Genomic DNA, 13,145 nt, shown 5'->3' with positions numbered 1-13,145 from the left:
GCATCAGTAGCAGACCTTTTTAAAATAAGAAATAGGAATTTTTCTCTGTCACTGGAAGCAATGGAATGTGTCTTCAGATATTTGCGTAACTATTTTTTAAAAGTGCAGACTAAATTTTGTTTATGTAATTTTCAATAGTAAGTGAATGCCTATGTCATAATACTTCTCTTAGGATATTATGAATAACCTCATGTCTCATATCATTTATGTACCATTTAGTGGCTGTTACAGGCATTGCAAGCAAGTATTTACATAACTGACATAGTTCTGGATGAATATTTGAAGAGTAATGGAATTGTTTTAAGTAATGGCATTTTCATTCAGCAGTAGATCTCACTGGGAACGTTTTTGCCCGAGTTTTATAAAAGAAAATCAATTTCTAAAAAAATAGAAAATTTCAAGGAAGTGTCAGTTTTCCTGATTTTTTGTGCATATTCTATTGAAAAAGCTGAAAAAATATTTATTTTTAGTTGACAAGTTGACGTATTTTGGTTCTCAAATCGTATTCAAATACTTCAGTTCAGGTCACTTCTGCTTCACGCGCCCATAGTGCTGACTGTCTGGATTTCCTTAGTAAATCTCTCTTCCACACTTTTTTGACATCTCTTGTAAGGAAATTGAAGACTGGGGACATAATAGCCTTGAACTGTGTTTATCACAAAACAGAGCATTGTGGAAGATACAGAGGTATGTCCAGCCAAACCAGAACAAAGCATTTATGTTTGATTTGACAAAGAGAAGATTGGTGTTTTGATTTATGAATATTGAAATGTTTCTTTCAATTAGGAATGCATTTCCCCAATATCTTCTATTCCGTGAATAATTCCAGCTTTCATTTCAGGACAGAATTAGAAGAAAATAATAACACATTATCTTATATGGTGGAGAAAGATTAATTACTAGTTTAAAGATAGAACCCTGAATGTGGATTAAATGGTCAGGTTTATTAATTGAGGGATACGTACCACTGTTCTGGGACCTATACAGTTTAGCCTGTCGAGAAATGATCTAGAAGGGGTGAAGGATAATGAGATCACAAGGCTTGCAGATGATACAGACTTGCTTAGGACAGTCAGATCTATGGGCAGATGCTCCCATGGCTGTACAGATGGAAGACAGCATGCAGCTGTGACCGTGTCATGTAGCTCGGGCATGTTAGCTGTAGCAGTTGGTACTGTTCAGAGGGATCCACACTTGTTAGCACTTTCTTAAATGCACGACTCACTTCTAGCAGTTCAGAATGGTCTCAGAGTGCTAACAATGGAATAATCTTATTTATGTTTAACCATCTAGAAGTTATTTACAGCTTCAGTCCTCCCAGCTCCACCTGTAGTCAGTATAGAGAGAAGCTTCTTTAGGCAACAGTCATCCCATCAAACATAAGTGTCAAGAAAGGTGGGATGGCTTGCCATAGGGAAGTGCCTATCTTTCCTTTAACTTTGGAGGGAGAGAGAATGACTTGCTTAGAGCAGACCCCTAACTCTTAGATGGCTGCCATCTTGTGTGCAAATATTCACGTGTGGGCTCTCCCTATGCTCAACAAAGAGAAAAGGATCATGATTCATTTGACTTATTTTGAATATCTACTTTGGAATGAGATAAATCGTTTTCTGAAATGCTTAGTTATCTCCACAGCATATAAAAAAAAAATCTGAATGACCTACTGAAATATAGGCTGTACATTGTACACATAATGTAGTCAAATGAATTCTGCCTTAAAGTGACTGATCAATAAAATGGGAGATGAAATTCAGTATTAAAAATGTAAAGTGTTACACGTGCTGAGAAAACCCAGTCTCAACTGTTCTTACCTACTTATGGCCTTTATAAGCCATTATAAGAAAACAAAGACATTCTAGCACCATTTCTGGTAAGTCTCAGTTCAGTTTTCGAAGACGGTCAAAACAGAAATAATGTGTTAGGAATGACAGCGCTGAGAAATGAGAATAGAAGAAAAATATGATAAAATCTTTGTATAAATATGTGATTTTTTTTCATGTCTTTATCTTGCATGTAGCCTTATCTTCCCAGATCAGTTAAGATACACTAAAACTAGAAAACACTAGAAGGAAAAAGCAAAGGTTACCATTAGTATGGAATATGGAGTTCCATGTGAGGACAGATTAAATCTTTCCTCTTCACCACTGAAGAGGGACAACCTGGATGTGATAAAGTTCATACATCCGTGGCAAAGTTCAATAAGGAATGATTATTCACCATTTCTTTTATTGGTTTAAAAACCTGGGGGCAGTCACAGAAATTGCCAAGCTTCAATTTTAAAACAAAATGTAGTACCTTTGCTTCCACAACATAAGTAACTTTCAGTACTGGAAGCTGTGGTGGCCAAAAGTATGAAGAGGTTCAAAAAGGTATAGACAAATGACTGAAAGATAGCCATCGGTAGCCTTAAACTCACCAGTCTAGATGCAGCCTCCACGTGCCTCATTCTTGTTTTCTGCTTTGATATATGCTACTAACTTCTGATGCTGGCTGGTTGCTGGGGTAGGCTGACTTTTGCTATCATTGCATAATTTTTACATTGTAACTGATTTTTATTGCAACTGGAAGTTCCAAATTTCAGCTACATCTATTGGGCAGTTATTCTAATTCAGTAACACTGTAAGCCTGCACAGCCGGGAAATGCGGAGTTTTGCACTGCTTTGTTGAATTTGCTAATGAGTTTATCACATTCCTTGCAGAAATGATCATCACTGGTAGAACTGATAACAAATGGCCAAAGAGGAATGAGAATTCCTGAGGAAGTTGCTCAGAACGTGGTGTTGCTTCTGGTACAGGAAGGAATGCTAGTCACTAACAATTGTAACTTTTTTTTTTTTTTTTTGTACTACCAGTGAAGAATTAAAAAATGGTGGCACTCTTATACTAGCTCAGGGGACTGATCTTCTCAGATGTGCAAAATGCATACTAAAATCTTCATGCGTTTGAGAGCTGCAAGATATTTTCCATGTGTCAGGGAGAGACAGAGCTAAGAGACAGGCTGCAAGCTCCCATGCAGACTTCACTTCATTGCATATGAGAGTAGTGCATTATGGGAAGGGAGCGAACACTCAAGGAGCATTTCACAGTGACCCGGTAATGACAGTTTCAGTAAACCCCACTGTGTCATTGAAGTTATGAAGTATACTAGAACTGCAGCGCAAGCTTTCTCTGCTGGATGCTGCCTCGTCATCTCTGACACTTGGCACCTTGCTCACTGCACTTACCCAGGCAAAACTGTTGCTGTTTTGGGATGTGGCTGTTCCTCATTCATCCAGTGAAAAGCCGTTGAATTTCTGCCTCTGACCAGCCAGGCACATTGTCAGTTTTTTCAGTTTTTCTTGCCATCTTTTTCTGAATATTTGCAGTAACTTTTTTTCAGTAAAATCATCACTACTAGAACCCATTAGAGCTAAGAACATATTGCATGAGAAAATTCCTTAAGTCAGATTTCTTTGTAGAAGAAACGTGTATTGCCATTTTCGAGCTATCCACAGAAGCTAAATAGAACCTTATCTGAAACACAAACTCATTGTGTTACTCACAAATGTGTTGACCAGTACAATCAAAACACCAATCTCTCTGGTCAGTTTGTGCAGGGGTACTTCATCACTTATTGATAGAAGATCACAAACTTAATTCTGCAGTCAGCATTGGATATTTGGCATTTTTTAAATTTTTTCTCTGAAATGTTTCTGTGACAGTAAAGAAAACAATGGCTTTATCTGTGAGTCAAAAAAAAAAAAAAGCAACTTACGGGGTCAAGAGGAGGCTGTTAAATTGGCCACTTATAAACCTAGGAAAATAACTCAACCCATGTCTCCTTATTGTGATCTCATAACTCTTTATAGCTATGCTGCTATAGTTCTTTCCCTTCCAGAAATGTGTGCAGCCTCATTTTGAAATTGTTTGTGCCCTTTTCCATTTCTAAGCTTAGCAGTGTTTTTTTTTTTTTTTTTTCCCAAAAGCCAGTGCCTTTTTATTAAATGGGATAATTTACATGTTGATTCTTTCTCAGTCTAGGCCTTTTCACACAGAATAACTGTCCTTACTTTCCATGCGTAGTTCTCTGAAATCTTCTATGAATTAATAACCTTTGTAGGAAGAGGAATCATATGATTAAAGCTATGTTGTGTGCCTTTGCGCACTCACTTTTGATTCCTGTGATACCATTTTTCTAAACCAGGGAAGTTAAATTTCCTTCATCTTTTGTGCTAATGTTTCCCTTGGAAAAAACACAAACAGCAAATCATTTTGATAGCTGTCCAGTATACCTATTTCATCTCTAAAAATACCATTCCCGTAATGAATGAAGCAGAATTGCACTTGGCGTGTTTTACAGAAGAAAAATTTTGGCTTGTTTAAACTTTGTGTGAGATGAAAGGCTGATGAGACAGGTTAAAGGATCAGTGGCTACAATTCCTCTTCTCTGTTCATGGCTCTGCCGTGAATTTGTTGTGCGGAGCATCTGCCTTCAACATTTGGAGAACTAGTATACCTACTATACCTGAAAGAATAACTTGCTCATCTGAGGAACCTAGTTTTTCAGTGTTCTAGCCATCTTGGAAGAGTTGTGCAATATGTTGTTATCATTATTATGTCCTATACTATGCTCAATAGTCAACTTTTCAATGCATTTGTCAACTTTATTTTACTTTTGCAATTACATATCTGGTTGCAAGTCACATTCCAAGAATATTCCTGCTTCGGTCCCTTGGCAAACCATTTTTATCAATTTTTTAAACATATAACAGTTCTGTCCTCATTATTCTTACCTCTGCAGGATAATATTTCACTGTGAAATGTACTGTTATATATGTATATTATATACTTCCATTGCAGTAGTACCTGGCTGTGATAAAGATCAAGACCTCTCTTTACCGTAGCAACAGAAATAGTGAGTCACAATGCAACATGCCATCTACTACTCCATAGTAGCTCTGCCCATATATATGCTTACCCTATAGGGCAAACAAATGTGTTCATCCGTGTTTCACAAAGGAGAAAGTGAGCTCATATTCACTGCAGGGTAAGAGCGTGTGTATGTGCTATTGCTACAGGTCACGCACTACCTAGCCTCATGATGACTTGTTTGTGTGCCCGTATCCACACAGTTCCTGCTCTACAGAGTTTTCATAGAACAAAAAGTGCATGTGACAAATGGGAAGCTAAAACCTGTGGGAACTGATTCATCAAAGAGCTTCCAGACATGCTTAATTTGTTAAGCATGTGATATAAGTATGCATGCGAGCACATTGCTTTACTGAGGCCAGAATGATGTACCTCGCATCAGACAGGAATCTGGAAACTGACTGTTGACCTTTGGTTTCTGTAGCCATGACATTACGTGCCTTTCAAATGTTATTTGCTGGTCCATTTTCGTGTAGATTATTTCATATTGCTGGAAGGACAGAATAAACACTCTCTCTGAAATAACTATATACTTCATTGTGATAAATAGTCTATATTAAATGAACATATTAAAATCGAAAAAATTTTACTTTGGTTAAAACTTACTGAAAACCAAGCTGTAGGAAGACTATGCAAAGAAACAACTTTTTACTGAGAGATGTATGATAAGGATAATCATCACAGTATTCATATATATATTAAGCTGTTTTGTCTGTATCCTTGACCCACTAAATCATTTAGCGTAAAACAACCATGGTTCTGATCTGTTACTTTACTTTTGAACTCTTTCAGTCAAGCAGAACATTTAAAAAGAAAGCAATGCTGTGTCAATGCATGAACTGCAGGTAGAATAGCGGGTCCTCCACCCTCATCCCATTTTCTTTAACCGACACCATTTCCTGACTGAGCCAATCTTTAATCTAGAGTTCGCCTGAAATTCACCTGTTCTTTTACAATCTCATGCTGTTTGGCTGATGAAGAAATCCTTTCTGTGAAAGTATGGCTTGCCCAGTGGCTGAAGCAATGACAAATTCACATAGAAGATCCAGTCACACAGGGCATACTCAGTTCTTGATGTCAATTTATTTTTATTCTGGGTAATCTGGCTTTTCATAAGTAATTTCCCCCTACTTGAGAACAACTGGAAGACACACAGCAAGGAGAAAATTATATATGTGAGCAATTTTCAGTCCGTGTTTGCAGTATTGTAATATGAATACAAGCTCTAGTGTATTTTACCACTCAGTCTTTTGGTGCTTGGAAAAGACAGGGAAGCAGCTGTCAACTACCTCACAGTGAAAAAAAACCCAAGCAGCTGAGACCTCACTGAAAAATCCACATTCGACAGTCTCAGACCTCCCCAAAACCCATTTTGTGATTTTATATCATGGGAGAAGCATGAGATTAGATTTACCAAGAGTAGTGATAGGACAGTAAACAGGAGAGTTTGTGTGGGATCCAGTCCTAGGCAGGGAAGAAATGAGCCCTTGTTTGTTTGGGTAGGTGAACTTCTGTGCCTGCAGCTCGATAGGTTGCATGCAGTTCATAGTTGTCAAGATCTTTCGTATCTTTGACGCTCTGGTGTGTGAATGAGGTAGAGGTCCTTCTGGCTGAATGTTCACTGGACAGATACTACTTTTGTTAATGTAGAACCTTAATGAAGCATAGGTTGTAGCTTCAACAGCCCTTGCTTTGTAGCTTCAAAAGGCAACAAGTAAGGCAGTTTGTCTGAAAGAGGTTAAACTTTTTCCTTCAAAGAAAGACCAGAAAAAAAAGACAATGACAATAAGTGAGACAGCCTTAGCAATGTTCTAAGGAGAATATGAGAATTAAGTCTGCAGCTATGGCATTTGTATTCTTTAAAAATAGAATACATATCTACTGGATATGCAGTAGAATATATTGATGCAGGAAATGTCACCTTATACCTGTTGAGAAAGAGAGGATCCAAGGACTCAGGAATAAAGCTATAGATGAGGGTAGTGGAATGGAGTTTGGAAGACAAGAGGAAGGAAAGGAGAAAAGGGTCTGAGACAGCCCAAGTATGTAGGCATCTGTCAAGTAAGGCCTGAAGATAAGATAAAGAAGCTATATAGCCTGCTAGATAAGGAATGTGACTCGAGGGAAACATGACCACAGTGGCAAGGAAGAGGGCGAGCTGAATTAGGTTTGAATAAGTTTGCTGCACTAAACAACAGAGAACAGAGTTAGTGGTAAGAAACTGGAAAAGATGAAGCCAATCTCAGCCAGAAGGGGAAGAATCAAGAAAGTATGGAGGATCTCGGTTATTGTGTGCTCTACATCTGGCTAGGTGTGAGATGGGTAGAGTAGGAAAGAACAGAACACAAAAAAAATAATGGGAAGAGAGCTGGCATTCACACAAATTACAGAGACCCATGTGACTGTTGACTCCTTGTTAAGAATTAATTTAGTAAATCTGTCAGCAGAAAGGATGCACAGAACAGAGAAGTGCACTGAATGCCAGGAGAAAGGCTATTTGGTATGCACATGCAGCAGGAAGATACCTCACGGGAACAGAGGAGAAAAAGTCCGTAATACTTCCAGTTCCTCCTGGAACAGATCAGAGTAAGTCCACGAAGCTGAGTAATATACCCAAAGAAAAGGAAGCTTAGCTCATTTTCTGAAGAATTTTCCCGAAAGCAGGAGTGCAAAGGAAGGTAAAAAGTGTAATGATCAACAAATCTCTCTAGCACTGGTGGTCTGAAGTGTCCTGGGGATGTCTCATGATGGGGAAGAGATGGACCTTTTTCTTCCCTCCTTTTTTTTTTTTTTAATCACATGGACTCTAGTAGAATATTTAGAAATTGAAGAGGACAGTGAAAATAAGAATTCAGACTAAGAAAATGATGAAGATTCAGAAAACCTCCCATAAAGTTACTACCCAGTTAAAATTTATGGTAGAATAAGTTTAGATAAGCATGGATAAAATAAATGTTAAGGTAATAGCAGAAGGCTAGAGTGTGGATATTGAGAGGAAAGAAGATGCTGCTATATATCAGAATGGTAACCTTTCACTGTCTGTATCTGCTGTCGGTATCTGTAACTGATGTATAAAAATTTGAGAGGATGATAAAGATATTGAAAGGACTCTATTTAATTCACCATGGAAACCACGTGAGGTCAGAGAAATATAATCAAGATATTTCAGATATGTGTATACTAAGGTAGGGAAGGTGAGCAACAAAGTGGAGGAACCAGAACTATTAAATCAGAGACAGATTAATTTAGATATAACAGAAACGGAATAGAAGAGGAATCATAATAGGTACCAAAGCATATGTGAAAAGGAAAACTTTGATGAGATAGCATTGTATGTCAGTTATGTAAAGAAATTGAGAATGAGATTGTAAAATAATACAAAAAGGTAACATGGACAAAAGGGCATCAGTTTGGTTCACAATAATTCCGACAAAATAATAGATAATATCTGTTGTTGATTTTAAGATCAGGTTTGGGCATCTGTAATATTTTTAAACTAAGAAGTTCTGCAGGAATTGTGAAACTGGGGGAAACTACCTTTCCGAACATCCGTTGAAGAAAAAATGCTTTTAACAATGTGATAGACAGTGGATATCGTCATCAAGCACATACTGTACAAATAAGTGATATTCTGGTTTCATATTAATTTGGTAAAAGTGAAGGCTTTGTTGGAGAAATAAATGTAGAAAATGACCTGAATTAGAGTCATTGATTTAGTTTAGATTAAGTGCAGTATTTAACAAAAGTATATCAGTAGTTAAAGATCATTCTCAATCTTTCTACTAGAGTGTTTAAGTAAAAGGGAGTGATGAACAATGCGGAATATCCAGCACACGATGCAGAATATCCAGTGCTGTCAATCTGGTTTTTTTAGTCAGTGAGAAGACATAGTTAAGCATACACTATAAACACCACGAATGCAGCCTTCTCCATTGACTCTGCGAAGTACTGTTCTTACTGCCCTGCACCATGGTTTGTCAATATCACTCACAGTTTCTTTAAACTTAGTAGGCATTTAAGTCCATTGCACTCAAGTAGACAGCCTGAATATAACTCAATTTTTGTTGTTGTCACTGTTAAAAAGGCCTACCTTGAAAAATTAAGGAACTACTGGAAGATATCAACCGGAATAAAGAGCTCAAGGATTCAAATGCAAGAAAAGCCTGACATTATTGAATTTTATGTTTCAAGTGAGTGAAAAAAATCTGCTGAAGGAAGTTTTATCCTGACCTAACTGTAATGACTATTTCCTAAAGTTTATTCCATTCTGAATCCTGGTGCTAGAAAATTCAGGAATAGTGTTAATCAGACAAGCGCTCAAACCCAGACCTTGTCAATGCAATTAAACAATAAGCAATTATCATATCAATAAAAAGAAATCGTGAAAAGAAGGTGTGAAGTTCCTGTATAGGGAGGATGGGGCTGTTATTAGGGATAATGGAAGGGGTGCCCCAAATCTAAATACACATTCTGCCTTAAATTTCAGTAAGGAGAATGGCATGGTGAAAAGTCAGAATGGCTAAATAGAATCCATGCCTGGGAATGAAATTAACTTCACGAAGGGTAGAAGTAAACCTATACAAGTAGTGGCCACAGAGCACAAGGGAAAAAAAAGCCAGCAGTCTTTTTGTCTAGAACTTATTCGTAAACTTAGGCAAGATTTTCTAAGCTATCTCTTGCTTTGTCAGACTTAATGAATGGGCTAGATTCCTAAAAGCTTTTTTTTTTTCTTCCAAACTTTATCACTTGGCTTCTTAAAATGTAGAGTGACCCTGCATTTCCAGTTCAGTAAGTCTGGACAAATGGATACTCTCCATCACCAAATACTGCAAAAATTAATCTCCAAAATCAGACATATAATAGCAAGAATGTTTAATATCTTTTTTTTTTTTTTTTTTTTTTTTTTTGCAATGGAGATTACCATGTATGTGACTCTGTAATAGCAAACTATATTTAACAAAGGTGGAAAAGCAAGCCAGACAACTTAGTCTTGTTAGTTTTAACTAGGTAGTTTGAAAGCTGTAGAGAAAATTCTGAAAAGAGAATAACTAATATCTAGAGAGGTAAATGGAAAATGGTAGGGAGTGCAGCTTGATTTTACTGAAAATAGGTTATATGAGGCTGAACTAATGTTCTACTTTTATAGAAGCACAGATTTTTAAAAAGGGGAAATGAAATAGATAACTTCTATCTGAACTTCAGTAAACCATGCAGTATGGTACCAAATGGAGAACTTTCAATAAAACCGGAAAAAAAAATTGTAAAATGATTAGAACAACATTAGTTAATAGAGAGATAATGAGAGAGGTTTTTTGTTTTTTACCTTTGATGTTGTACCACATGAGAAATCATTTTCTGAAGTGAAAGTGAGAGTTCATTTAAAAAGTGTAAAGTCAATAAAGGAATGGAACAGATGGGAGACTAAAATCCGATGTTCTGAAAAAGGAGCTATCAGTATGGGAAAGATTACTGATAGAGTTCATCAGTGATCAGTCTAGCATTAAATATAGTTAATATTCCCTTCAGTAATGTTAGAAAGAAGGAGGAGTATGCTCCTGAAATGTACTGATGACTCGAAGTTGGAAGGCACTGTCCAGAGAAAGAATAGTGTTGTACAAAAAGAGTTGGCCTTCAGGATGAGGATAATAAAAAAAAGAACTACTTTTAGCTGCATGACGTACAAGATCGTGCAAATAGATTATTCACTGCTGTTGTACGAGGGTTCATGAGTTGTAAATGCCAGGATAAGGAGTTGCGAATAAGCATAACAGCATAAGTAGTTTTAGGAGGTGAAGAAATATTAATAGATTGTACAAGACACTGATGTATCCTCACTGAAATAATTGGGCTCACTCGTTAAAACTGGGAGGAGTTTTAATCTTATAAATCTGGAATCTTACAAAAGAAGAACAAAAGTGATTATCTTTTCTAGCCTAAAAAAACAAATTTTGAGAGGGGACATGACTATTGTCTAAAATATGGAAGTATGGCAGGGTAAATAAACAAGAGCGACCAAATTAAGTCAAATAGTATCAGGACAAGAATAAAAGTGTTTATCAATAAACTTAGCCTGTGACTCAGTAAGCGTAGTCAAAGTTTAGACTAGATTTCAACTTCCTAAACCACCACTTTAAAAAAACTATGAAAAGCCAAGAAAATAATTAAGGAATATTATGATTTTCTGTGACAGAAAGTAACTAGGATGGCCATATTTTACCTGTCAGATACAGAAAACAGCATCTTCCTTTTCTTCCCCCTGTCTCCACAACTCTACTTTATCCCAGTGGCTATTGCTGTAGTCCACACCAGTCCTGAGATAAATGAAGCGTTTTGTTCTGATGAGTATCTGAGATATATGCATTTTATTGCCCCTTGGTTCCATAAGACTATCCATATAGGGTCAGGACAAAGGTCCATCTAATATCCTTTCTTGGCCAGTGGAAAACAGTGGCTGCTGAAGGAAGCTGCCTAAGAAATTAGGTGGTGATAAAGCAATTATTCTGCTGGTATGTTCTCCATGTTTCCAATAGTCAGTAATTCAGAGACTTCCTAAGCTGGCAATTGTATCTGAACCATTAAGTTTATTAGCCCTTGATGAACTAATCTTCCATGAATTTATGCAAACCTTTTTTGAACCCTTTTATTCTTTTGGTCTCCACAACATCCTGTGGCAATGAGTTCCACAATTTAGTTATTCACTTTATGAAATAATTTTTTCTTTTGTTTGCTTAAAACTGCTACCTTATAATTTTACTGGGTGTTGCCTCGTACATTTTATGAAAAGTAATAAATAAATATTCCTTATTCATATCCTTATCATCGAAAAATTTTTTGTCTTCTGTTGTATGCCATCATTTGTCTCCCTTCGTAGCTGAATGGTTCTAGTCGCCTCTCAGAGGAAAACTGCTCAATTTCTTGAAAGTGGTTTCTTGTGGCCTTCTGAACTTTTTCTGATTCTACTATGTCTTCACACAGCCCAAATTATGATTAGATGAGCTAGTCTATTCTGTCTGTGAAGTCATCTTTTGCATGTTTCTAAGGTAATATTTTCTCCGTTAGAAAAAGGATTCTGTTAACATAGAGTTAAAATTTATAGCAAACTGACTATGTGAAGCCAAGTGTTAATGCGTTGCTTTTAGTTGTCTTGTCTGAGTAAGGGCAGTCTCTCATCAAAGTTGACTCCGATTGTTGTCATTACTATAGCAACCTCATTCCTTGGCTTGTAGACTGAGAAAATATACTCAGCCTGACAGCAACGCTGGCATCTTTGTGAGTGTGATTTATCTGTCCCAGCCTTGGTATATAACATTTAGATGGCCATGTCCCAGCCATGGGAGGCTCTTTTTACAAACATCAGACAGTAGTGAGGCATTTCCAAGTAGAGTTTCTTCTCTTGCTCTGCAAATTCTCTAAGCTAGGTCACATAAATTACCTTCAGGAGGTACCAGTTTCTATCCATGTGCTAAAATGTAACGAGACCCGGAGTGATTAGCTGAAGCTTATGTGTCCATCTTTAGATAGAAAAAGTTAATGACATGAAAAACCCATGCTTAAGAGACTGACTAGCTTTGTCATTTTCCCAATCTCATTGTTTTCCTCTCCTTCAGGAAATCAAAGCGTTTCAGAAACAAACTTTTTAATTTTAGGGACATAAAGTGTGTTGTTTTAAAAAAATTCCCAGAGATATGAAAGAATAAGTTTGATTCTGTTGCATAATGGAGCAATTGGAAAAACACTTTCATTTTCAACCAGTGTCCCCTTATCCTATGTCCTATTCAACTCTGTTTGCTAAACTTAAGGTCAAAAGGATAAGCAGATCCTGGTTTAGTATCTTTGCTTAAAGAATTGGTCTCAGAAGAACTGTTACAGTCAATAAAAAGATAATTTCTGTTGAAAAATTGAACAGTTGGCACACTCTTGAATGTGCCAAGTCTTGTATTATTTTTCACATCAGATCTAGCCCTCTGAAATATAAATACTTTCTATAGTGTGTTAGCACCCTGTACCAGCAGAGCTGATGGATTGAATGTGCATGATTACCTGGCTACATATACGTTTTAAGAACTTTATTAAATTAGCAGGTAAAAGTGAAAAAAGTGGTAAATTGAGAAAGAAGCCACTTCCTTCCTTTAACTGGTCTGCATCCCAATTTTTTTTTTTTTTTTTTTTTTCTGCCAGAGGGGTTCTTCCCTTCTTTTTTAAACATTCATTTAAAACCTTTGCAGTGTGCCAGTTAA

At 36.8% G+C, this 13,145-nt stretch overlaps 1 protein-coding gene across 7 annotated transcripts in view; it reads left to right on the top strand.

Annotated features, from left to right (window-relative positions):
• Positions 1-13,145, top strand: part of MINDY4 (MINDY lysine 48 deubiquitinase 4) — an 88,722-nt gene that overhangs the window by 42,514 nt on the left and 33,063 nt on the right. The window contains exon 14 of one of the 7 annotated variants that reach the window (XM_068934144.1): positions 614-1,740. The exons of the other annotated variants lie outside the window; for them this stretch is intronic. Within the exon in view, the coding sequence (XP_068790245.1) occupies positions 614-731 (118 nt within the window). The 3' untranslated portion in view covers positions 732-1,740. Of the gene's footprint in view, positions 1-613; positions 1,741-13,145 lie in introns of those variants that run through there. 7 annotated transcript variants of the gene reach the window in all.

Source organism: Struthio camelus, chromosome 2 (genome assembly GCF_040807025.1).
Source record: "Struthio camelus isolate bStrCam1 chromosome 2, bStrCam1.hap1, whole genome shotgun sequence".
In the NCBI taxonomy this organism is placed as follows: domain Eukaryota; kingdom Metazoa; phylum Chordata; class Aves; order Struthioniformes; family Struthionidae; genus Struthio; species Struthio camelus.
This window is presented reverse-complemented; position numbering and strand designations above follow the sequence as displayed.